The sequence below is a fragment of the Paroedura picta genome, chromosome 3, assembly GCF_049243985.1.
Source record: "Paroedura picta isolate Pp20150507F chromosome 3, Ppicta_v3.0, whole genome shotgun sequence".
Classification (NCBI taxonomy): domain Eukaryota; kingdom Metazoa; phylum Chordata; class Lepidosauria; order Squamata; family Gekkonidae; genus Paroedura; species Paroedura picta.
The window spans coordinates 95,522,622-95,550,488 of NC_135371.1; the positions used below are offsets into that span (position 1 = coordinate 95,522,622).

The window sequence follows — 27,867 nt, forward strand, 5'->3', positions numbered from 1 at the left end:
ACTCTGAGGCGCTTTGCCACATACGAGTTCTATAGGAACTGGGCTAGTTCAAAATGTTAATGTGCACCACTGCTGCACATTTGTTCTGAAGGGAACTGGTAGCATCTGTAACAGGCAGCTATGTGGGTCAGGCAACTTTTGTATGCTTTTTCTTCTTCCCTTCCAGGCACAGGAAGGAGACGCAACATGTTCCTGATTCATATGGCTCCTTTTTACAGTTATTACTGGAAACATGAGGACAGCAGCTCTTCCATTTCAAAATGAACAATTAACCTGGCCTTCAGTTCCAGTTTTGAGTAAGTAAATTTTTCCCTCATTGCACAAAGCAATACAGCTTCAATGTGGGTTGGAGCGGAGATTTAATATCTAAAAGCTAAGAGAAAAGTCTCATGGTTAGAGCAAACCCCCCCAGGAAGAAGAACTGGTTTTCGTACCCTGCTTTTCACTACCCAAAGGAGTCTCAAAGCAGCTTACAATCATCTTCCCTTACTCTCCCACAACAGACACCCTGTGGGTGGGTGAGGCTGAGAGAGCCCTGATATTACTGCTTGGTCAGAACAGCTTTATCAGTGCTGTGGCGAGCCCAAGGTCACCCAGCTGGCTGCATGTGGGGGAGCACAGAATCAAACCTGGTTCACCCTACTAGAAGCCGCCACTCTTAACCACAGGCAGTCTGGACAAAATTAAAATGTGAATTTTTCTCCTAGGTTTTGGAGCCCAAAATAATTTCCCCCTAACTTTTCCGAGAAGATTTTAAGAATTCAAAGATGATCTTTCAATTTTTGAAGAAAGTTTTAGATCTTCATGGACGGGCTACCAAGCTAGGCACCTGCACAAAGTTATTCGTCATTTTCAGTATACCAGATTGCTAATACATTGACAATTGAATTCAGCAGAAGAATCTCGCTCTCGACTTAAATTAAAGGATTTTTAAGACTTCAAAGAAACGAACAAAAAAAATCAAAATTTGATTTGTTGTTTCAAGAGTTACCATGTTTCAACACTCTCTCTGACTAATCGCCAACAGATTTGGAACAAGAATATGCTTCAGCACTATGACTGTCACACGAGGCACTGCAGTCTGGTTTCAAATAACAGATTTATATCAACAAAGTTATGCATACCAGTAAGAAACATTACTTTCAGTTTTTGTATATTTTATGAAATTATATTTGTGTGTGAAAAAACGGGGTTTTTCCTTCCTTCCCTCTTTCAATTCCAGATCACCCAACTTCTTCAGAGATTAGATAGCTTTAAAAATAGATTAGGCTAATTAATGGAGGTTCTCACAATAGTTATTAACCATCTCAAATGTTGTGGATAAGGAGGGGATAGAACATCTCCCATGCATCCTGTTTAAAGGCAAGAAGGACAAAATGGACAGAAAGGGCAGAACTTTTGTCTAATCAGACTAGCAAGGCAGTTCCCTAATGGTGGAATTCACTCTTAAGAATCATATCCATCAACAGGATTTTTGGACTCAGTACACACAATTCTGTAGCCCATTTTCAGCCTCTGCCATACGTACTTCCCTTTCCTTTTCTTTCAGTTCAGACTCTGTTTCCTTGACCTTGTTCACAAACATCTGCCTCATTTCTTCTTCTTTCCTCTGTAATTCACAAAGGAATTCTTTTCTTTTCGTCTCATATGTTTCTTGAAGGCTAGTAAATAAATACAAAATAATACAGCCCCTGATCATTAGACAGTTAAAAAATTTACAAAACATTTACAAATTAGCAGCAACCATAAAATGTTTATTTACAGCTTGCACTGTGTATGAGAGAAAGAAAGGTTAGAGAATAAATGCCTATACTTTCAATGAGAAAGAAGCTCAATGCAAAACCTGTGATACTTATTCCTGACTCTAAAATTCACCATAGATTGAGACTATTTTCACCTTTCACACATTTCAGCAGGTACATTGGTGGAAAAGAAAGCTCTTCTCTTTCACCTGAAAGGTTGGTTGTCAGGATCAGTATCTTTGAATCCCATTTCTTCCAGCTTACACCGCCTGTACAGCTCATAGTGGCGGGTATGAGTTTGCTCTCGAAGATCTTCCATGTTGACACGGATCAGCATTTCTCGCAGTTTCACGAAGTCACAGTGGCTTTCGTTCTCAACTTGTTAAACAAAAAGTAGGAATGCAGACAGCATGAAAACAATGTTTTACACACACACACACACTGTAACTGGACTAAAAACTCTGCATCTCTTTTGTCAGAGTATACATCTAAATGAAATTAAAGGAAAATTTCCTTTAGTAACAGGATCACAACTTTTTTATCTGGTAGGATTAAGAAGCCATTACATGATTTAAATATGATATACTAGGGTACTGCAGAACTTTGCCAGGCCATCATACGCATTACGGACATAATGAGCATTCAGGAAGATCCATTACCCTACAAAACTGATCTCCTGCCTCTCACTTACAGATACATCTTTTAATTCTCTTCAGGCCTTTAAATGATTCTATTTTGCTGTACTACAGTAACTCTGGAGGGCAGAATGCATGTGCAATCTTCTTTCCAAATGGCACTTGGCCATTTGTCCCAGCCACTACCACTACTATATAGAATCACAGAATCATAGAGTTGGAAGGGGCCATACAGGCCATCTAGTCCACCACCCGAAATTTCTTCTTCAACCACTTTACTTCACCCCTTCTGTATTAGTGAAACTTGTCTGCCAATATATCATTGCCTTTCTTGCCCACATCTCTTCTCCTTGTCTTTCCCTTATTTCCCCAACTTGTCTTCTGCTCCATTTTAACTTCGATATGCAGGGCATGGCCTTGATCTGATTTCTTTTGGTGGTCATTGTTCAGTGCTTAATATTAGTTAGTGTCCATGTTTTAGTCCCAAGTATCAATGAAAATCCCATAATCACACAGATATGGTGCAAATGCAATCAACAAGGAAAAATGTGTGTTTTTGGATTATTATAGCTACATAAGCATGAAATTCATGCTAATGCAATACATCCTGACCAAATGTAAACCTTTAATATTTTGTGACCTTTTCTTCCCTTTATTTTTAATAACCTGGGAATGTTCCCTAACAGCCACTAGGGCCAAGCACATACGGCAGGTGTAAAACAGGCACAGCACTTGCCTTACCTTGCACCACTCCCCACGGATACTGCCGAGCTCTTGCCATTTTGTTTCCAACTTTTACCTCTTCTGTACTCCCCACAACAGCAAATGGCAGGTGAGCCTAAAAATGTGAGTCACAACTTTAATGCACTTAGCCATTTGCCCCAGCCACTGCCACTACTATATAGAATCATAGAATCATCAAGTTGGAAGGGGCCATCTAGGCCACCCCCTGTTCAATTCAGAGTCAGCCTAAAGCAGCCAGGATAAGTATCTGTCCAGCCTCTGCTTGAAGACTGCTAGTGAGGGGGAGCTCACCACCTCCTTAGGCAGTCGATCCCACTGCTGAACTGCTGTGATTGTGAAACTTTTTGCCTGATATCTAGCCTATATCATTCTCCATGTACTTTAAACCCAATACTGCAGGCCCTACCCTCTGCTGCCATTAGGAACCTTTTCCTGCCCTCCTCCAAATGACAACCTTTCAAATACTTAAAGACAGCAAACATGTCCCCTCTCAGCCTCCGCTTTTCCAGGCTGAACATTCCCAAGTCCCTCAGCCTTTCCTCATAGGGCTTGGTCCCATGGTCCCGGATCATTCTCACTGCTCTCCTCTGAACCTTCTTAATTTTGTCCACGTCCTTTTTGAAGTACATGCATGTACGTACAGATTCACCTACACATTCAAAAAAGCAAACACACTTGTGCAATACAGCAAATTCTAGCATGATAGAAATATAGGATTACTAAAATATAGTCTACATTCAACCAGCACAGATACATTCCTGGCTGCCACTTTTGGTAGATAGTGCCATGGCTATGAGCATGGCAACTGGATCAGGAAGTCTGATACAAATCTTATATTTGTGCCTCAAACTCATCTTTCTACTGAAATATAGCAATAACAGTAATCACCTTACATGTTGTCACTGGCAGTGACTGTACCCCACTGTGAGTAGCACATTCCTGGGAAATGGATCTTTGGACCTTCTCGCCAGAATCCTCTGTGCCCACTCCCCAAACCTGCTCCTGAAGTATGGAGGATCTTAGCAAGGTTTTATGTAAGAACTAGCAGAAATCTTGCCACCTTCTTATGCAAGCTCTTTTTCTGCACACAGAACAACTTGTGCAGCAATGGAGGGGCACAAAGCAGGCAGAGTGGGGTCCACACTGGGGATAAAGGTGGCAGAGGCAGGGAGGGTGAAAACTATCAGATCCAGTGTAGTGTCATCCTGGAAGACCCACATTAAAATCTCTAATCCTCTGTAGCAAGCGTTCAGACTATGGCATTTTACACATCCCCTCTGATGACGCATATATAAAATGTCTAGGGGACTCAGAGTGAGTGAAAGTGATTCTCCAGCTGCACCATCTGGGAGACCTTGAGCCAGTCACACAGCCTCACTCAGACCTACCTCACTTGGTGGTTGGGAGGATAAAACGGAGGAGTGTAGAATGGTACGAGCCATCTGGGGTCCTCATTGTGGAGAAAGGTGAGGGATGATACTAGTTATAAATCTAATTTTGCCTACAGTTCACAAAGAAGATGGTCACTGCTGTGCCGATGCTTCATTAGGCATTGCTGGACCATCTTTGGCAGGAGGCAGAATTGCTTATTCAGTATCCAAATTCCCACTAAATATTCCAAGCACAGCAAGCAACAGGGTGGGCAAGAAGGAGGACTGGGTCAGACCCACAGTTAGTAATGACTTCGAAACATCCCTGGATGTTCAACTGTCCAATATATTCAAAATGCAAAGAGGCTCTAATCTCTTTGCAGACACAGTGACAATCCACTGAATGACCTGCTCAGGATTTCGCACACCTTCAAAAATAAAAAGAAGCACTCCAATGAGAAAGGGGACTGATAGCACCTTACAAATATCCCACTATGAATGAAATTTAAATTGGCCTGTATCCTACACATCCTGACTTGGATAGCCTAGGCAAGCCTGATACTGTCAGATCTCAGAAGTGAAGTAGGACCCGCCCCGATTAGTATATGGATGGGAGACCTCCAAGGATTTGGGTCACCCAAGGAACACTAGGGGAGGCAGGAAATTGCAAATCACATCAGATCTCCTGGCTACACTACACGTCATATGATAAATAAGTCGTCCTATGAATTATGAACCAAAGGCTCTTGTTGCCGTGTCTCTTCCCTGCTTCCACCTTCCCCAGTTGCCTCCTGTGATCCCTAGAAAGTTGACACTGTGATTTGAGGGAGCCTCTTGCACCAAGAGCCATGCAGAGCTGCCAAAGAGAAGGAGGATACAGTCCCTTCTCTTTCTTGCACAAATGGATAGCTTGCTAACATCTGCTGATGGAAGAGGGAGGCGAAGGCAACTTCACCTGACACTGCAGCCCTGACACAGACCCTTGCCCACAAGGCTCCCTTGCCCACCAGTCCCAGAGTTTCAGGGATGAGGCTCAGAGGAAGGCACTGGGTACAGCCACATGCATGAGTGCTGTTGTGCTCTTGGCTTGGAGGATCCAAGGCATTCTCTTCAGTTTGGAAATGCGGCTACTGCACAAAGCTATATGAATCTGAAGCCCATGACTCACGTTCATCACTGAGTTAATCTCAGCTACAGCCTCATCATCCGTGGGGAACTGATAGATCTGGACTCCGTTGCTGACCAGCTCACTCATTATCTTGATCTTGAATTTGTGCAACTCGCTCTTGGAAATAGTGTCAGCTTTGGCAATTATAGGGATAATGTTCACCTGCACAGAAAAGAGAAGCAACAAAAATAATTAAAAACCAGCTGCAAGGGCTGCAAGTAGGATCTGGACATTTTGTCCGCCCACTCCAGGGGCATGACAGGATGATTCAATACGACACACCTCCTTTTTTATTTCATAAGCTGCTATCAACATTTAGTACTTCCAGGAACATTTTCAGTCCTCATCTGGCTTGTTTTTGCTTTGTTTTTTACCTGTCTAAAACCTTTTTTTTCCCTTTGCATTTCTGAGTAGTGCAGCCAGCTTGGTATAGTGGTTAGGAGTGTGGACTTCTGATCTGGCAAGCTGGGTTTGATTCTGTGCTCCCCCACATGCAGCCAGCTGGGTGACCTTAGGCTTGCCACGGCACTGATAAAGCTGTTCTAACCGAGCAGTGATATCAGGGTCTCACCTGCCTCACAGGGTGTCTGTTATGGGGAGAGGAAAGGTAAGGCAAATGTAAGCCGCTTTGAGACTCCTTCGGGGAGAGAAAAAGCATCATATAAGAACCAATTCTTCTTCTTCTACACAGAGACTAATGATTTTAATGATAACTTAATATGAATGTTCAGGTCTTATGTCTGTGTTGAATTTGTGTATTTGTTTTGTAATGTCTCACAATGGCCTAAGGCTATAAACCAGTGGTCCTCAACCTTTTTATCACCAAGGACCGGTCAACGCTTGACCATTTTACTGAGGCCCAGGGGGGGGTAAGCTTTTGCCAAGGGACGTTGCTGCCGCCACCTGAGCCCCTGTTCTACTTGCTTTCCTGCTGGCGCCCCTGACTTCCCACCACCCGCTGGGGGGGCACTGCCAGCAGCAACTGCACAGTGCCACGCCGAGGGGGAGCTGTGAAGCCTCAACACTAATGCACAGAGTATGAGAAAAAAACAGGAAAAACTAGAAGTCTTAATAGGGGAAGGGAACTATGACCTAATAGGCATTACAGAAACTTGGAGGGATAACACTCATAAATGGAGCATTAGGAATAAGGGGTACAACTTATTTCAAAGGGACAGACAAAGAAGGGGGAGGTGTAGCAGTATATGTTAAGAATGTGCATATTTGTGAGGAAATACATGTGCCTGAGCAAGGAAATTTGGTTGAGAGTCTTTGGTAAAAATAAAAGGAGTAGGAAATAACAGTGGTATTGTGGCATAGACCACCAGGCCAGGCAGAGGACTTGTATGAGATGCTCCTAGACCAGATTTCAAAATTCTCGAAGAGGTGGGATACATGGGTCATGGGTGATTTCAATTACCCAGATATCTGTTGGAAGACCAACTCTGCTAAACGTTGCTGACAACTTCATTTCACAGAAGGTGGAGTGAGCAACTAGGGGGTCCACAATTTTAGACTTGATTCTCATCAATAGGGAGGAACTGGTTAATGAGGTGAAAGTATTGGATGCACTTAGTACAAGTGAGCATGTGATTTTGGAATTTACAATCTTGGGGAATAGAAAAACTGTCAGACACATAGGCTGGACTTCAGGAAAGTAAATTTTAACAAATTTAAAGTTATGCTGGGTAGAATCCAGTGGTCAGGAAAACCACTGGAGGTGTGAGCAAGACGGGTCAGAGTTTCTTGAAAGTGAAATACTGAAGGCACAACCACAAACAATTCCCTTGAGAAGGAAAAACAGGACGAGCCTAAAGAAGCCACGGTGGCTCCGTAAACAGCTTTCAAAAGAATTCAGTAATAAAAAGACTCATTTAGGAAATAGAGGGAAAGCCTTATAACCAAGGAGGAATATAAACAAATAACTAATGTTTCAATCAATCTTTGTTGGTATTAAAGGTGCTATTGGGCTCTATTTTTGTTGTGCCACTTCAGACCAACACCGGCTACCCACTTGAATTAATGCTTGTAGGGAGAGTGTTAGAAAATTAAAGCTCTGTAGGAGATTAGGCTAGTGAGAAATGCTAAACACTAAAAGAACTTCTGAGCCCCTGTTCATTTTTTTTGACAATTCGTGGAGAACAGGTGAAGTGCCATGGAAATGCCGATCGCCATTTTGGGATCAGAACGCTAATTTCTTCCAAACCAGCTTGGACAGGGATTCTGGTTTTCTTTGGGGTGGGAATCATCTGGGCATTGAATTGGGGTCACTGTGGGTGGGCAGGTAGTTGTGAATTTCCTGCATTCGACAGAGGGTTGGACTAGATGATTCTGAAGGTCCCATCCAAGTCTATGATTCTATGCTGTGATATAGAATCATAGAGTTGGAAGGGACATCCAGTGTCATCAAGTCCAATCCCCTGAACAATGCAGGAACTCACAACTACATGCCCACTCACAGTGACCCCAATTTTATGGCCAAGTGATCCCCCCACCAAAAATCTCCTAATCCAGCCTGGCCTGGAGGAAATTCACCTACGATCTCACAGTGATGGGCACCTAGCCAGAGTGATCCATCCGACAGTCACCTCTAGACTGGACTTCTGCAACTCGCTCTACGCAGGCCTACCTTTATCCTTGATCCAGAAACTACAACTGGTACGGAATGCTGCAGCCAGGATTCTCACTAAAACATCATGGAAGTCCCACATCTGGCTGGCACTCCGACAACTTGGCTGGCTCCCAGTTGAATTCCAGATTAATCTTAAGATTTTGGTAATCACCCTTAAGGCCATACGCGGTTTGGGCCCAGTGTATTTGAGAGACCACCTCCCTGGCTATATCCCCAAAAGAGTCTTACGCTCTGCCACCTCTAGCTGGCTGAGGATTCCTGACCCCAGGAAGCAATGTTGGACCTCAACAAGGGCCAGAGCCTTCTCAGTCTTGGCCCCCACCTGGTGAAATGAGCTCCCTGAGGAAATCAAAGCCCTGCCTGAACGTCCACAGTTCTGCAGTGCCTGCAAAAGGGAGCTCCTGCACCAGGCATTCACTTGAGGCCAACCAACTCGGAACATCTGCTGGTGTCCCCCCCCCAGACACCCTTCCATGACTGAACAAAGTAAATTTATGCAGTTTTCCATGTAAACTGCCCAGAGCTGTAATGAATGGGCAGCATAAAAATAATAGATAAAAACTAAAATGACAGACAGAGACAGATACAGTTCTCTGGGTATGCAAGGAAAGGCCATAAGAGACAAACACTGACATATCCCTTCCTGCCCATCAACTTACAATGCGCCTAAATTAATAAAATCAGCATTTCTGTCAGATGACTATCACCTCTTAGTCATCTTCTCTCCAGGCTAAACATACCAAACTCCTTCAACCTTTCCTCATACGACTTGGTCTCGAAACACCTCACCATCTTTGTAGCCCTCCTCTAGACATGCTCTAATTTCTCTACCTCTTTCTTCAGTTGTGGTTCCCCAGAACTGAGCACAGTACCCCAAGTGAGGTCTAACCAGAGCAAAGTGGTAACATCACCTCATGTGATCTGGACACTATACTCCTTTTAATACAGCCCCAAATCCCATCTGCCTTTTTAGCCACTGAGTCAGACTACTGACTCATGTTCAGTGTATGGTCCACTGAGATCCCTAGAACCTTTTTACACATACTACTGCCAAGAAAAGTCTCACCCATCCTATGCTGATGAATTTGATTTTTCCTACCTAAATGAAGACCTTTACATTTATCACTATTGAAATTCATTTTATTCATTTTAGCCCAGTTTTCTAGTCTTTCAAATTCATCCTGTATACTGATTCTGTCTTCTGGTGTGTTTGCTCCCTCCCAGTTTAGTGTCATCTGCAAATGTAATAAGTACCCCCTCTATTCCTTCATCTAAATCATTTACAAATATATTGAACAACTAAGGTCCATGGACAAATCCCTGAGGCACTCCACTCATCACTCCTTTCCAAGATGATGACGAACCATTTACAAGCACCCTTTGGGTGCAATCTGTCAACCAGTTCTCAATCCACCTAACTGCAATAGGATTCATGACACTTTTTACCAACTTGCCTATAAGAATATCATGTGGAACTTTATCAGAAGCCTTACTGAAATCAAGGTAAACTATGTCCACAGTATTTACCTGATCTAGAAAGATAGTAATTTTATCAAAAAAAGAGATAAGTTTAGTCTGACATGATTTGTTCTTGAGAAAACCATGCTCACTCTTAGTAATTACAGCCATCCACTCTAGCTGCTCAAGGACCCACTGTTTGATGATTAGTTCTAAAATTTTTGCCAGCTATAGACTTCAAGCTGATGTTATCCAGATGCTCCTTTTCCCCCTTCTTGAAGATGGAGCCATTTGCCTGCCTCCATTCTGGCACTTCACCTGTTCCCTAAGAATTGTTAAAAATAATGGACAGAGGCATAGAAATTACATCTGGAAGTTCTTTTAGTACCCCTGGATGCAATTTATCTGGCCCAGAGAATTTGATTTCATTTAAAGAAACTAGATGTTTATGGTCTAACCCTATAGTGATCCCAGGCCACAACTCCCATCCCTCATCCTGTGAAATGATTTTGCCACATTGAGCATGATTCGCCTTGCAAGAGAAGACTGTGAAGTAGGAATTGAGCAGTTCATAGTCCCCTTCCTTTATTAGGATTTTAGTTCTTCCTACTTGTTTCCCAAACTTTGCACATTAGTATAGAGGCATTGTAATCCTTCATATGAGTACCCCAGGGTTTTAGTTTTTGAATTTACCTGTAAGTTAACAGTCCCCTGCATATGTACCAATCCCTTTAACACCAACATTCAGAACTCCAGAAATGATGTTGCCAGCACTGTAGCCTAGGCCACCCTCTCTCGCCACATAAATCCCCCCATTAGTCAAATGATAGGCAGTGGGAGGCGGGGCATGGTGGCAGGCGAACCTCACCTCCACCAGGGCCTGGCAACCCCAGGTCAGATTGATCTCTGCTCCGTCATTGAGCAAATTCCTGGCAGCATTTAATGTTTCTTTTTCTCTACAGCATATTTAAGACTTCATCCAGCCATTTTAAAATGGTTTTTCTTCTTTTCAATAATTAACAGTTATTTTTTCCTTGGATATGTGAAGAGCCCACCAGGTTAAATAATGACCTCTTCCTTGTTTGTGGGTGGCCCACTTTTATAACTGGTACAATTTTGTAACCTGTACAGGGACCAGCCAGTTTTTTTACTTGATGCGGTGCTTGAGATTGAAGATCAGTCGATAGTATATGGGCTATAACTTGATTAAAACGATTTGGAATTGCAGCCAGAATTGACTTACCTAAAAAATGGAAAGACACTGGTGGTCTACTCTAGACCATTTGGAATATATGAGTAAAATTACCCATTTGGTAGGGTTCCATGAAGAAAAGGAAATATCAAATACACTAAATTACTATGATTACTGGAACAGCTTTGTAAGTTACCAGAATATGGCTTCCATAAGAATTTCCCAGTGGAAATATTTTTGGCCAGAATGATTTAAGATGTTAACTAGTATTATATTGAATCACTAGAAGTATTTTCTGAGCTACTTTCAGGCACCTTGTTATGGCATTAAAGCTTCTGCGGAATGGATTCCAATACTTGTGATGCCAGAGGATTCTAATCCATGAAACCTTGACAGCAAAGCTCATACTATAATCAGGGGAGGAAACTGGCCATAGATTTGCCTGCCCCCACAAAGGAGGAGGGAAGAAGGGAGGGCCAGCCAGTGTCACACTTAGAGTTGCCAGTTCCAGGATAAGAAATACCTGGAGATTTGGGGGTGGAACCTGCGGAGAGTGGAGTTTGGTGACAGGAGGGACTTCAGTGGGGTAGAATGCCATACAGTCCACTTTCCAAAGCAGCCATTTTCTTCAGGGGAACTGATCTTCATCACCAGGAGATAAACTGTAATAGTGAAAGATCTCCAGGTGCCACCTTGAGATTGGCAATCCTAGCCACACCTTGCTCAGCTCGGCAGCTCTACGAAGCTGGGGCCCATTTGTGGTTGTTTTGGTTGGGCTTACCTGGGGCCATCTTCTCCAGATCAGGTGCTACCCTTTTGTACTGTGAACTGGACTAGGTCCAGTAGGAGGGGAACAGGCCATTGACCCACTGGGGAATTCTCTGGTTGCTATAATGGCCAGTCCATTGCTGGCTATATCTTTTAAGGGGAGCACTGCACAGGGCATCAAGGGGGAAATATTCTTAGCATTTTGACCAGTTTGGTATCTACATTTGTGTTATCAGCCTTAGGAGCAATATACTTCCCTCTAGCATGATGATAAATTATATTCTTAACTGCATTATTAATGTAGCACACTTAGAGCTATCAGTATAAAGCTAGGAAAAAATCAGAACTATTAGGAATGCATTCATCCCACGGTGCATGGGAAGACAGCTTAATTATAACAGCACAATTCATTAAGTTAACTGTGTCTGTCCATTGAAAATCCAGCACTCATCAGTATTCACTGTTTCTGTCCCTTGATTAAAATATTTTGTTCTGAAAAGCTAATAAATAATATGTAGAAAGTAAAAATTCTGGCTGAGATTCAATCATCCCCCTCTGAGTCCCACAAGCAGTAAACATGCCTATGCATACGCATGGGAAACTGGTAGCTATTTCCCATAGGTCTTGTGGGGAACCATTGCTTATGAGACTACAGAACCTGCATCCACGGTGGTTAGAGTAGAATCTGAGAGACCAGGTTTTGAAACCTCACTCTGCCCTGGAAGCTTGCTGGGAGACTTTGGGTGCTGTGTGGATGAAACAGTGTAGAGGTGAATGATGCAGGCCGCTTCAGTCCCACTGGGAGACAAAAGCTGAGTATCTATGAAGTAAATAAATACTGGGAGATTGCTTCACCTCAAGAGGGGAAACTAAAAAGGATGCTGCTTTGGATTCAGCTTTCTCCTATAATGCCCTACAGGGCTAGCTTTGTGAACTGGTACAATTTATAGCAACTGGCAACCAGTAAAATATTATTACTTCTTCAAGCTAACTTCTGGATTGTTAATTAATTTGACACTAGCAATTAGCTCTAAAAGAGGAATATGGGGGTTTTTTTAAGTGTGATTTAAGTGTGCGAGGGAAATGCTCCAGCAAGCTACCAAGAAGAAGCACCATAAAAACACACAGCTTCACTGATATTAAGCTTGAAGTGCTGTTGAGCACCTCCCTCCCCCACCCCCACGTACAGATTCCTCAATGATGACAGTTTTTACTTGGCTGCCCACAGATGCATAAGCATGAAAGGCATTCTTGTACTAATGAACATGTGCATGGTTTATTGTATGAAATTCAATGCAACCATGCATTTTTCTCTCTTGTTCTCTGTGTGCCGCAGAATGGAGATAAAGTAGTTAAAATTGGATCCTGACCAAAGAACAATAACATTCGTTCTGGGATCCCAAGGAGACTTGTTTTTCCAAAACAACCACCTCCCCGTCTCCCGTGCTGCATGGAAAACCGATTTTGAAACTGGGCACAGCGGAGATTTCAAAGGCAACTTGTAATACAGCACAGGAGGCAGCTATAGAACCCCAAGGATTCTACTTCCCTTTATCACACATATGTGTAACCCAAGCAACTGGTCTTTGGGAACAATGAGAGTGCTTCAACCATATGTTGTCACTTGATTTTTGCGGTGTTCATATCTAAAACATTCTGACAAATGGCCAATGTCCTCTGAAAGTTATACCTACTCAGCGCTTCCTGAGACTCAGCTGCCAACAGGAGTTTTATGGCTGCAAGAACAAAGAGCCCTGCTGGATCAGAACAGTGGTCTATCTAGTCCAGCATCATGCCTCATACATGGACCAACCAATTACCCGGAGAGCCAACAACACAGCATAGAAGCCAAGGCTTACTTCTGATGTTGCCTGGCTGTTCTGCTATTCTGAGGTCTACTGCCTCTGAACACAGAAGCTTCCTTTCATCACCATGGCTAGTAGCCACTGACAGACCTGTCCTCTGTGAATCTTTCTAGTCCCCTTGTATGGCTGTCAATGTCCACATTCATCACTTTATTCTCTGGCAGCAAATTCCACATTTTAATAGGCAAAGAGCCCCAAAGCACTTCTATGTTGCAAATCAAGACTTCCTCATCCTGTTCTGGCTTACTTCCTCTTCAAACTAGCTGCTGATGTATCACCATCTTGAACTGACCCTCTCCTGTCAAATGCAGGTTTGGATCCACAGGGGCATTCTGTGGATGGATTTCCACCCATGGAATGTTACTTTATTCATCTCTCCCTTCCTTCTGCAACCCAAATGCTCCAAGAGATCCAGTCATTGATTATACAATCAAGCATATGCAGATCACGAATGCTTTTTCAAATGCAGGACTTTTTTTTCTAAAATCAGAACCAAGCATCTTAATAATGTAGCTAATCAGACAGATTTGTTCCCAATTTCTTTTTTTTAAGTCCCACTTTAAAAAACAAGACATGGATCAGTTCCAGTCTGTCTCTCTTGGTTTAACTGCCATCTCTGCCAGCTATTATTTGACTTAAGAATTCATCTTTGAAGAGGACTTTTGGCTGTCTGTAAGTAATGAGATACAGTAGGCAACAGCTGGTTATGAACTCAGTTGAAAATACATCCACGATGGAAGAGCACATTATGGAAACATTCTCCATCCTGGTGAAGACAATCTGATGGACAAGATTCCACATCACTACAGGAAACACAGACAATCTAGCTTGCATCTGACATCATTCTGCTGACATCGCTAAGCTGTTGAACAGCTGCCCTCCTTCCAATGTGCAACTAATCAAAATGCCTACCACCAAAATACATCTTAGTGAAGTGGATGTTTGATCTCAAGCCAAGTGTCATATCAAAACCACATTTGACAAAAAGACAAAATTATATGGCACTGAGAGCATGATTTCCTACCTAGCCCACAAACCTCCAAGTTGGCCCTGACTGTGTCCTACAGAAGTTCATTTCCAAACCAACCTCTGCTATCATTAAACCCTTTTATTCTTTAGATCCCAGCGCACAACTTGTGTAGAATAAGCCTAATAGTCTCTGACCTTCTGTTTATCACACCACTACGTATTCATCTACCACTGATTCAAAAGCCTTCCTAAGCTACATAGCAAAATATGAACACAGTTCCACACTGAAATAATTTTCAACTGGTGCTTTTTTGTACCCATATTGCTGGCTTGGAACGTCACACTTAGGTGCTGCATTTGCCAAGTGTAGCCAAGTTGCCATGAACTACCCTACCCTTAATGTTTTCTTACCTTATGTGGCTCTACACTGATTAAAACACACACAAATGCCTTGCCAAATATGAAAGTGAATTGATTTAATATATATCCCTGCTTTGCTATGTAGTATAGGCCTTCAAGAAGGCTTAAAAACAAAATTAAAGCCAATCCATAGCAAAAAACCTAAAGGTGCATGCATGTTGAAATACATTTGTATCAGTAGGTGCTGGTTTCCAAAACATTCTCACCTCCTAGCACTGAAAAGCTCAAAAATTCCATTCAATTCGATCTGCAGGCCGAAGCAATAATGAATACAGGAGGACTCATTTTATTTCCAACAGACTTTCTCAGCTTTTTTACCATTGAGAAACCCCCTGAACCTTTTTTCAGGCTTTGAGAAACCCTAAGATATGGTTGGGAAACACAGCCACCCAAACCCCTCCCTTTCCCACCTCCTCTAGGCCCATCTTTGGCCATTTTGGGAGGGTCAACATAACCATATATGGTTATATCACCCATTACACATTTAACAAATTAAAAAATATATTAAAATTAATTAAACCCCCACCCATTCAGGAAACCCTTCCAGAGCCATCAAGAAACCCCAGGGTTTCATGAAACCCTGGACTAGATGTTACAAAAAGTTTCATATTAGTAAACAACCTTGGCTGGCTCAAATAATCTTCAAGATTAAAAAGCCACACATAAGAATTTAACATAATTGACACCAACGCAGTTTGCAGCCTGCCCCTCAAGCTGCATTCACAGCCTGGGTTTCAGAAGACTTGCTTCTCTTCCTTGAGCACCATTTAAGAACCCACTGGTAATTAAGTAGCAAGAATGGTGCACCAAAGGTCCCCCATAAAGAAATTATTTCAGCATTCCCAAAACAACATATTTGGCTGTGTGCTGACATAAATAACTGCTTCCTTAGACACACTCTAAATCAACAGTGTACGCTAATGCCTACTACACTCAAACAGCAGTGGCTTAAACAGAATAACTGCAGTCTGGTTGGGAAGTGATTTCTTGTGTTAACCATCATTTTATCATTTAATCTTTTGACTGTTGTTCCTATCAACATAACTGTCAGGATGAGACTACTCACTAATCTCTATGCGCAATAAGTATTTCCCTTCCCTAACCCAGTTGCTCTTTGTGCATGCCCCCACCACAAATCACTTTGGACTGCCAGAAGAATGGTATATTGGAAAATTTAATGATTATACTCATCTAAAAAACTAAGGGTTTCCATATTATAACAACTCTGATAAGGTAGAACTTAGCCAGAATGACCCCACTGATGGATGTAGAAAATAAACCAAGGGCGATATAATAGTTTTTATCCTTTTTAGGGGGTGGGGAAGCAATTGTTGTAGTACAAGGATTCTTGGCATCTTAAGTGTTTCCAGATAGCTGAAGGAAAGAGGATATCTGCAGCTACTGTTTTATACATAAACTAGGGGCAAAGCCCGTTGTCTCCAAGAATACAACGGGCGCTAGAGCTTGGCAGTGGGAAGAGGAAGGGGAGGAGTTGTCCAGTCTGTAAGGGCATGGGGTTGTCATGTGTGTTGTGTGGGAGGTTGTGGTGGCATGGTGGCAAATGAGGCCATGGGTGTGGAGTTATAGGTGTCAAGAACCTGTGGTGTGGAATGTTCGTTGATTGTGGGAGAGGACTGACCTTTGGGAATTGTGGCATAGTAGTTACAGATGAGCTTTCCAGAGCCATGTCCTCAGATATGTGAAGGGAAAATCAGACTGGAGACTCTTCTTAGGGGAAGATTACATGGCAACCAATTCCCCCTAGTTCTGCGTCATTTCCCTTCTTGGGTGAATTAGGCCACATTCACCGAAATGCCCCTCTGCCCTAATACACATGGGGTAGTCACAGTACACAGGTGTCTACCCTTCTGTGTCCCACTGTTGGTAAAATGTTATTTTCACTGTTGGTAAAATGTTATGCGCCCACATGCTTCTTTCATGGTTGCTCCTTAGAAGAACAGATTTTTGTACCCTATTGCTTACTACCCAAAGGAGTCTCAAAGTGGTTTACAAACACCTTTTCCATTTGTCTCTCCACAATAGTCAACCTGTGAGGTATGTGGGGCTGTGAGAGATCTGAGAGAACTGGGAATGGGCCGCAGTGACCCAGCAGGCCTCAGGTGTCTCAAAGCATTTTCCAATTGTCTTCCCCTTCTCTCCCCATAGCAGACTCCCCATGAGGGAGGTGGGGTAGCGAGCCTCACAGGGAAGCTGGCAACCCTAAGAGGAAGACTGTCTGTGCACAGCAGTCTTGACCTGAGTAAGGTTTTTAATACTGTTTTTTTATTTGCCAGGCCAAGGTTATTTGCCAGTTACTATTTCAGTTACGATGTGTCTCCAGACATTTACTTGTTCTCTATTTAGTTTCAGGCTGTAAATATTTATTTAGATCTTCCTGCACTTTCCAGACTCACAGGACTGATGCTGGTCTGCCTGTCTGCGCCCCAGAATACAAACAGTTGCTGATAAGGGCTGGCCATAGCCCATAGCTCAGGAGGGACACACCTGCACCACTCCCTACCAACTGCAGGCAAAAACGGCTCATTTGAAGGCTGGACTCTGAGGCATTGTACGATTTTGAAGTCCCACCTCCAAACCTCCAGGAATATTTCCAACCCAGGGGTAGCTAACCCCCAGGTGGAGCCTGGAGAGCTCCTGGAATTACAGCTCACCTGCAGAGTATAAAGATCAGCTCCCCAGGCAGAAAGGGCTACTTTGGACAGGGTTGTGATAGAGAAGAAATATTTAAGGCTTCCCAAACAGGTTGTTGTTGAATTGAAAGACTTGAGGCCTACTGCACAGGGTTGTTGTGCAGATGAAACAGGAGACAAAAGAGCCAGCTTCCTCTGCAGAATAACACTGTGCAGTGGCCTCAAATCTGCAGAGAGTTGCAAAGAAGAAAGACACATGGCTTGGCTGTGTCTAACCCCCGGCCAGAGCAGTATTTTAAGTGAGAAGGGGCTTTTCTGTCAGGCAACTGTTTGGCAGAAGGGGTAAGTCCCCCCCCCCTCAAAAGGAAGGCCCTCAGTCTCCCCTGCGTTGCTCTTGGAAAGGCCTCCCTCCCCTCAGTCAGGGCCTGTCAGAGGCTCCTTCGCAGCAGGCCTGAAGGGGGGAGGGGGAGCACTCTGCAGCCTCCTGCCAGCTCTGTCAGGGTTCTGAGGCAATTTGCAGTTGGACATAACAGTTAGGGCAGCCTTGGGGGGAAAAAGGCTGGTGCAGCCTGTCCAAGCCTCTGTTCTCATCCCCCTTGGCAGCCCTACTGACCTCCTCTCCCTTTGGTGGTCAGGAGCAGACTGGCAGCAAGACTGGGCTGGGTGAATGGAATTTTGGTCTGTCCTGGTGAGGGGCCAATAGGAAGGCACTTTGCGCGCCTCCCCATTGGCTACTTGGCCCTGGATGGACACTCGGAGGGCCCAATCAGGAGCCGCTTCGCGGCTCCTGATTGGGCCCTCTGAGTTTTTATCCTGGACAGGGCCCGCCCTAACTCCTCCCCAGGTGGCCTTACTCTTTTATTTAATAGGACCCTGTCCTATTTAAAGATAAGAAGCGGAAAGTCAATGAGTAGCAAAAAGTCAATGTTAATGGAATATACACACTTAAGTACATACCTTACTATCCAGTTTTTTCATGGTTACCAAATCCAGGGACTTAAGTGAGTGGCCAGTTGGAGTGATAAAGTAAAGGCAGACATGGATTCTCGTATCATGATAATTGAATAGAGAACGCCGTATTTTTAACTCTTCTTGTAAGTAGTTTTCAAACTGCGTGTCAATGTAATCAACTATTGGCCTGTAACTAAAAACAAATTCAATTAGGAACCTGAACAGTGTGATTTACACTTTCTGATTTCAAGTACACTGTCTGAAAACAAAAACATCCGTACCAAGAGCAACACGGTTTTTCCCAGCCATCAAGTTTTGCTCAAAGCTCAGGGGACTAAACACCTTTAAAAAGACTTCCATGCTGCTAAGAATACACCCCACCAGAAAGCAAGCTAAAATTATGCACAAGATGTTGCATGCAAGGAGCAATGTAATGAAAATCAATGTGAAAAGGGGTTTCAGGTCTCTGATAGGCAACCATGTACTGATCTTGGAGACACTGAACACATTGAACTAGAGTTGCTTACTTCACTATGAAGGAAGAGTTGGGGTTTTGTACCCCACTTTTTACTACCCCAAAGAATCTCAAAGTGGTTTACAATCACCTACCCCTCCTCTCCAGGCACCCTGTACGGTAGGTGGGACTGAGAGCACTCTGAGAGAACTTACTGGCCCAAAGTCACAGAGCTGAGTGCGTGTGAAGGAAGGGAGGAATCAAACCCAACTCCCCAGATTAGTGTCCACCGCTCTTAATCACTACACGAAGCTGGCTCTCAGCTATGAGGAGTTCAACCAATTCTGACTCATTTACAAGCTTCACTGTGTAGCCTTTGGCAGCAAGTTAAATCTTTGGCAAAACTTAATTTACAAGATGGCTGCTGGACCAAAAAGCTTCATAGATGGAAATGAATTATATTTTTGAAATCCTGTGTGACCTTGAGCAAATGCTGGCTTGGTTCCAAAGGAACTGTCCTTTTGGCTCTGCAGCAGTTCCTTCAATTGAATGAATTGAGTTCTGCACCTCCTGCTGCACATTCCCTGCACTGTTCTTGGCAATCTGCTGACCTACAGAAGCACAACCACGAGAGGTACAGAAGGCTGCAAGACAATGAAGAGGTAGCAAAGTTCCTTTCCTTTAACACAAATTTGCTCATGCTGCTTCAGGGCCAAACCTTTGCCTAGCAGTCCTAACCAATGATGCTGCATCACAAGAAATTATAATCCCTCTAATTAAAACATCTATTGCATGTGGGAATAGAACCCCAAAGCTATCAAAATAATCACCATCCCCAGGAAGCATTATAGGCTAATTACACTGGATTAGTCATTTTGTATTCCAAAAACCTGGGGAAGGCACTGGCAAACCACCCCGTATTGAGTCTGCCATGAAAACGCTGGAGGGCGTCACCCCAAGGGTCAGACATGACCCACTGCTTGCACAGGGGATACCTTTACCTTATTCCAAAACCCATGAGATTCCATATGTCGTGAAATGTTTTTATCATATCTTTTTTTCCTCTTCTTCCCTTATATATTCTCTGTACACATGTTTGGCTCTACGACAGATTACGATCTGACTATGTTGAGTTTTAGTTTTGTTATTCCAATACTGAGATAGCTGTATTTTAGGTAGATATTTTGCAAGTTTCAAACAGGCATTGAATGAATCTATGTGAGTGAACTAATGATAATCTATTCTCTGAAGAAGCACCTGGGATTCATCATGGGCCACCGGATAATACAGTAAACTGTATAGCAGACACAGTTTTCCTTAACATTTGTCTCTACAGAATGTTCCCAAGGAAAGTGAGAGCCAATGCAAATTACTGAGCAGGTATAGCCTTCTTCTTCCAAAAATGGCTAGAGACATCTTAGAGTATGTATTTATGTTGGCTTCCATTGAATTACAAGCACTCCTTAATGGACTCTTAATCTACCGGCTGCTTCTAGCACTGCATTGCCAAAAAAGACCCCTGATCGTGTCTCCTATTCCACAGCTCCCTCCACCAAAGTTTCTACTCTCACAACTAGAAGTGGCCACAACAAATGAAATGGGGTTCAAAACTAGTATTTAGAAGCCTACTGTTGGTGGAAATGGAAGAGAGAGAATATGAATTGGCAGAATCTGCTTGAAAAGCATCTTTAATCTTCTACATTCAAGTTTTTTCCTTTCTAGCCTATGTACAACACAGCCTTTGGAACATAATGCAACTGAGAAATCCAAAATTAAAATTATCCTTCATGTCTCAGGTCTGGAGTTTCAGAGTCAATATGAATGCTTTACTTTTTTAATGAAGTTCAATGCACATGGAAACATTTATTAAATCTGGATAGCATAAGCTGGCGATTGTGCTATACTTAGCTCCTGAAGTGAACTCCATTGTATTCCAAAGCAGTATGTTACATGCCAAAACTCTGTGGTCTTTCTGCATCAAATCAGAAAGTAACTTGCCTTTCATCTTTATTTATCTGATCCCCAAACCCCACCGCATCCACGATTGTGAGCTTCAGCTGGACATTGCTTTCCTGCAGGTCATATGTCCGTGGCCGCAGGCGGACTGTACTCTCATAGTGACTGGCTTCCTCAGTCTCAAACGTCGTATTAAAAAGAGTATTCATCAGCGTGGATTTCCCAATGCCAGTTTCGCCTAAATTTAAAAACAACCACATCAATTTTTCAGCACAAATTTCTCCTGGCTTCAAGACAAATTAGCTAGAAAATGACATTGTATCCCTCAAAGAATGTTCTTAATATTGATTCCCCCCCCCCAATGAACTGAACCATACTTTCTTTAAGTATAATCCCTCCATCTCTCTAAAAATGCATATGAAAAATTGTTTTCCATCCTTTCCCATTAAAAAAAATTAAGGCAGATTCCATTTTCAGATATAACTGGCGCAGCAATATTTAAAACAGTTTCTACTCTTAAGAAACCACAGGTTTGTAGTTCTCTTCTAGAGCTCAAACTGTAAGAAAAAAAGACAAACATCCATACAATTCCAAAAGATACAATCACTCCACCTCCTCCATCCACACACACACAAACAATTATCAACAGCAAGGAAATCTGAAGTAATGTAATTTTGAAAGATTATCATAAACTCCCACCAAGAGTCAGGAATTGCTTGTCAATAACAATAATCATTTCCATATAATCCCAATCCACACAGACCTGTTTGACAGAGGGCAGAATACCAGAAACTGCTGCTTTAATGGTTTGTGATACAAGAATGTGTTGCAAACTGAGCTGGTAGAATTGGAAGAGCAAGTGGGAACTGAACTGGGGAATATTTGCTCTGGGCTATGGCTGGCAGAAACCCAGACTTTTGAAATAGCAGAGCCACTCTGTCAGAGAGGCAATGAGGTGTGGGGATATTTTGAAACATCAGTTAACAAACCCTTTCAAAGCTGGCCCAGGCCCATTAATAACAAGAGAATCTTTCAAGACATTCCAAGCCGTAGAGAATTTAATGCTTTCTTTGTGATTTAGAACCTTCTGTCCTTAATCCTTTCTCTCCACCCACAATGATGCATAAGCAACCTTTATGCCTAGACTCCCTGTCCAAATTTACATAAGAACTGATCATATTTCTTTGTGATAGTAATCTGTGTTGAAGAAAGAACAGGAGGTTCAAGTTTCTTTTGGACCCCCAAATTCAACATCAAAGCCTTTCCCTTTTGTATGTAACACTGGAGCGACTCAACTTAGAGGTGAAGGAGAACAAGCACTGGAAGTGAATCAGAAGTGAATTCTGAAAGCTGCCTAGCACTCTCCTTGCACTGATTAGTCCAATCCTATTATTCTCCCTCTCTTACCAGGTTCTGCCACAGCTAGCAACATTTGCTCACCATTTGCTTTAGTGCAGGGTGGGAAACATCCCGAGGAACTATGCCTATTTTGTTAAAAGCAGAATAATTCTTTCTGAGAGCAATTTCTTCTAGCATCCTCAAGAGTGAATGTGTCTGACATGACTTTCATTGATAATACTCTCAGTCCTTGGTAGTGTCTCCATTTAGGGTGGAGTTAGTGTATAAGGAGTCAACATCCATTGTAACTAGGTGAATATTCTCATTCATGTGTGATTTTTCTCTCAATTCTCAGTGTTTTTAATATAAAGTGGTGTCTAAGGGACAAAAAGTCTTTAAAAAATCCCTATATATCTGAAGAGTATTTCCAGGATTGGATCACATCCAGAGACAATCGGTCTCCTAGGGGAAGGAAGAACCTCCTCATGAATATAAAGATTCTATTGCAAGAATATCGATTTTGAAAAGCCTTGAAAATTATTAACAGAAGGCATCATAGAACCTCAACAAAACCCAGAAAATCCAGCACTATTGTTAGATTCTGAGAAACAAACATATGCAGACAATTTAGAATTCTTGGCTTGTACACAGCCTCAAACTGGAGCTATTGACAGCCTGATCTGTGCTGAATTTTCAAGGAGTATTTGAACTCTTGATTGGAACAAAGGAAAAAAGCATATTCATTATATACTCAATGTACAATCCCCCCCTCCGTCAAGAAGAAGAGAAGAAGAAGAGTTGGTTCTTATATGCCGCTTTTCCCTACCCGAAGGAGGCTCAAAGCGGCTTACAGTCGCCTTCCCATTCCTCTCCCCACAACAGACACCCTGTGGGGTGGGTGAGGCTGAGAGAGCCCTGATATCACTGCTCGGTCAGAACAGTTTTATCAGTGCCGTGGCGAGCCCAAGGTCACCCAGCTGGCTGCATGTGGGGGAGTGCAGAATCGAACCCGGCATGCCAGATTAGAAGTCCGCACTCCTAACCACTACACCAAACTGGCTACACCAAACAATTTAGTACAGCTGGATTATGATGCTGCATTTGATCATCCAATGTCAACATGTGGGACTCTATAGCCTACACACGCTGAGCTGACCCAGGCTGAGCTGACCCAAAGATTTCACAGAAATATGGTGGAGTACATGTCATCTTCAAGCTGCCTGCTGTTTGTTCTGAAACTCGTCTCTAAGGATCAGCACAGCCTTGACTTGACAGTTACCTCTGCACACTTCCCCACTCAAAGATAAAATTTCCCTCCAAAATAAAAATATTCTTTCCTCACAGACTGAGCTAGCCTTGTTGTGTGGTTTCTTAGTTATAAAATGAAGTTCACTGTCCCACCCTGTTACTGAAAGAACTTTTTGATTTCACTCGGCTCTAGAACTTTTGGGAAGGTATAGTCCCTTTTTCTTATAACCCTTTATCAGAAAGGCACTGAGGCATTTTTAAGAAATAAATGATTTTATTTTACAAAGAAGGAATGGGGAAGTTGGTTACACGGTTTTGAGATGTTCTTAGACCTATTTTTAGTGGTTGGGATTTCTTTTAAACTGAGGGGTTTATATGTTTATCTTTTTTGATCATTTTATTTATTGAGTTCCCCTGGCTTCTAAAAAATGGGCACTCTTTCCTAGTACCACCGCTTTCCCCCTTCCGAGAAGTACCAGTATCTCACCTTCTACTAAGGAGTCTGAAGTATCTACACATGAATTTGAGGAAATACACTTAGATGATTTCCCCTTTTAAGTTGGGCAGGGATCCTCTTTCTGAGAAAACCTCTCCTTCCAATTTGACCCAAATTGGGAGTTAACATACGACTGCCCAAATTCCCACTGCTACATAGCTGCCCTAGTTGCCCTAACATTGTGTGGTTCAGTTGTCAGTAGAAAACTCAGTTTTTTTAATGAGAGTTTCCCCTCAGAGTGGATGGTCAGCTAAGCATAGACTCACAGGTTCTGTCAGAATCAGAATGGACTGACTCTCTCTCTCTGGACACAAATAATCAGCTCCCTCTCAGTTGTTGCTGGCCAATCAGAGCACTCAGAACAGGTTGTCTCTCCCTAGTGAACATTCTTAATCTTTCACTTGCTGCTGCTGCTACTTCAGCACCTAGAAGCTGTCTTTCAAAGTGCAGTCCATCAGACTAGGCCAGTAAAGTGAGCCATGAAAAGGGAGAGGTGGGGCAAGATTGCTGGAAGGACAAGAGGCATTCAGTAAATCGCCTCTTTTTTACTCTTCTGCCAACCCAAGCAGAAAAAAAGGAGATTTCACTTGATTCCCAGTGGGCACTGCACACTCTCTTTCCATCCTGCCCCTCAGTTCACTTGTGAGGATCTCCCTATCCACAAAAAAAGGTTTCAGGACAAACAAACAGCTGCTCAAAATGGGAAATATCTCCGTCCATCAAGTTCTTGTGCAAACTCTTCCAGTGGATACAATGCAAGCAAGCACCCAGTAGCAAATGAGACAATGTTTTATGCAATAAACATATCACTTGGACATGTGCTTCAAAATATTTTCCCCAAGAAAAGGTTAAATGGAGCTTGATAGGTACCAGGAGATGAAAATATTTTATGACAGAAATCAGTTTTCAGTGTACAAAGCTTATTATACAGACTAGTAATCAAGCCTGCTGTAAAATAAATACAGCGGGCGCTAGGCAAGGGAGCCCCCGGCAGTCGCACAGAGCGCAGAGCGCAGCTGCCGAGGGCTCCCTTGGCCAGCGGCTTGACGCGGCGAGAGGCGCTTTGCGCCTCCCGACGCGTCAGGTCGCTGGCAAGGAAGCAACTGCGATTGCTTCCTTTTCAGCAGGGTGGGAATCGGCTGGGCCAATCAGCAGGCGCTTTGTGCCTGCCGATTGGCCCGGCCGATGGTCCGTCTGGAGGAAGGGGCCAATCGGCACCCTTCCTCATCCCGGCAGAGCCCGCCCTAACTCCTCCCCCTAAGTTCTTACGGCTTTATTCAGTCCGCGGCACCCGTGGCGCCGTGGGCTGTGTAAAGATGTTCATTTTCAACTGGCAAGGGTCAAAAGTATGTAATTTATGGACCTGTCAAAAGCCTTTTTACGCAGATACTTTTTTGACAGGGCAAAGCTTAAAAGTATTTTTAAGCTCCGCCTCAGAGAGAAAGAACAGTTGCACTTTAAGTTCTTTCCCAGCATACCAGCCATGGTTTGACAGCTGCAGCAAAGAAGCCCTCGTGCTAATTTATTCTCAAGCATTTCTCTTTTGCAATAAACACTCTACTCACCCACACAGAGGATGTTGAAGCTGAAGCCTTGTGTCACAGATTTGCTGACAAGCTGGTCAGGAAGACTGTCAAATCCAACATGGCCCCCCAGAGAAAGATTCCGTTTCTCCTCATTCTGTTAAAGACCATTGACACCAGTTAGCAGGGGTGAGGTTTAAAATGAAAGGAAGTCACAGTCAAAGACTAGGTCAAAAATACAGGACTCCTAAGAAACATTACCATTTTTCTTAGAGCAGAGCAGGCTGTTTTTATATGCCACATTCCAGACATACTAGTAATTATAGTCAAATATCAGAAGGAAAAGAAACCTTCCCTGATCTTCACAGGTAACTTTCATTCATTCCTTCATTCATATACTGCCCTCCCTGTGGCTCAGGGCAGTTTACATAGAATGTGAGAAAACATGGAACAAGTACAGCATAACATAATAACAACATTGAATAAACAACCATGGTAATAGCAGCATCAGTAACAGTGATTCCAATGGTTCAGTAACTGGTTAAACAACATTAACTTGTTATCTATCCCACAGTTGATCAGTCCATAATTCATGAAGAGGGATTCTGGGGAGCCAAGTAGATGTTGTTAGTTTTGGTCAACCTCAGTCAAATGTCTGGCAGAAGAGCTCCATTGTGCGGGCCCTGCAGAACTGTGTTAGCTCCAGCAGGGGCCTAATCTCTTCTGGGAGCTCATTCCACCAGGTGGGGGCCAGGACAGAGAAGTCTTTGGCCCTGGTTGAGGTCAGATATGCTTCTTTGGGGCCAAGGATCACCAACCAGTTGAATGTGGCAGATCAAAGAGCTCTTTGGGGGGTGGGGTATAGACAGCATGGCCCAGTGTCAGGTACACTGGGCCCAGACTGCATATGGCATTAAAGGTGAATACCAAAACCTTAAGTTTGATCCGGAATTCAATTGGGAGCTACTGCAGATCAGATATGGAACATCCACCGTGTTCTTGTGAGGACCCTGGGTGTGGCATTCTGGACCACTTGCAACTTCCAGATCAAGGTTAAAGATAGAACAAGTTACATAAATCCAGTCTAGAGGTGACTGTTGCATAGATCACTGTGGTTGGGGGATCTGGGTGCCAAATAAGGTGGTAGTAGTTTGGCTTGGCGTAGACGGCAGAAGGCCAGCCATGCTACTCTTGTGACCTGCACCTACAGAAAGGGAGATGTTCAGCATCACGCCCAGGTTCCTGGCGAACTGAGCCACTGATAGCCATACTCTGTCCAGGTTAGACAAACATGCTTCCTCATTTGGATCCTTCCTGCCCAGCCATAGGACCTCCATCTTTGAAGGGTAGAGCTTCAGATGACTCTTCTTGAGCCACCTTGTCACCGCTTCCAGACATCTGGCTAAGCCTTCAGGGGAAGAATCAGGGCAGCCATCCATAGGAGGAAGAGCTGGGTGTCATCTGCATAATGATGGCATCCCAGTCCAAACCTCCGTACCAGCTGAGCAAGAGGGAGCCTAAAGATGTTAAATAAGATTGGAGAGGGGACCACTTCCTGCCGGACTCCACATTTAAGCTGGCAGCGGCTTGATAGTCTCTTCTCCTATTTCTACCTTCTGCACGTGACCCTGGAGAAAGGAGATCAACCATTTGAGGCCTGTCCCCCATATCCCAACATCAACAAGGTGGTGAGCTAATTGATTGTGTCAAACGCTGCTGAGGTCTGATAGCGCAAGCAGCACTGACCCACCTTTGTCCGGCTGCCAATGGAGGCCATCCGTCAGGGCAACTAGCGCTGTTTCTACCCCATGGCCAAGTTGGAAGTCTGACTGGGATCAGTTAAAGACTGAAGCTTCTTCCAGGAATGCTGATATTTCTACCATTTCCCCTAAAAACACTAGGTGTGAGACTGGTTGGTAGTTGAGCTCTTGAGGGTCCAGAGATGTTTTTTTCAGCAACGGCTGTACCACTGCCTCCTTAAGCCCTTCCAGAAATTCTAAAATGTAAAGATCCTTTGAAAGGACAGTCAAACACAATAGAATTCAAGGACAAATTTGAGTCCAATGGCACACCTTTAAGATCAATGAAGTTGTATTCAAGTTATAAGCTTTCATGTACAGAGCACACTTAATCAGACAATGAAATGGAAATTACCAGATCACATACCATATACACTCGCATATAAGCCGGCCCGCATATATGTCGAGGCACCTAATTTGACCACAAAATCTGGGCAAACTTATTTACTCATATATAATTCCGAGGGTGGGAAATGCAGCAGCTACTG

The 27,867-nt window shown here is 43.3% G+C and overlaps 1 protein-coding gene across 3 annotated transcripts in view; it reads right to left on the minus strand.

Annotated features, from left to right (window-relative positions):
- SEPTIN8 (septin 8) overlaps positions 1-27,867 on the minus strand; it is an 85,569-nt gene that overhangs the window by 13,861 nt on the left and 43,841 nt on the right. For 2 of the 3 annotated variants that reach the window (XM_077326913.1, XM_077326914.1), the window contains exons 2-8: positions 25,623-25,737; positions 21,018-21,213; positions 18,572-18,758; positions 5,660-5,821; positions 3,119-3,215; positions 1,952-2,120; positions 1,529-1,661 (exon numbers count right to left, since the gene is read on the minus strand). In XM_077326913.1, the coding sequence (XP_077183028.1) occupies positions 1,529-1,661; positions 1,952-2,120; positions 3,119-3,215; positions 5,660-5,821; positions 18,572-18,758; positions 21,018-21,213; positions 25,623-25,737 (1,059 nt within the window). The remainder of the gene's footprint in view (positions 1-1,528; positions 1,662-1,951; positions 2,121-3,118; positions 3,216-5,659; positions 5,822-18,571; positions 18,759-21,017; positions 21,214-25,622; positions 25,738-27,867) is intronic. The other variant, XM_077326915.1, reaches the window with a different exon arrangement.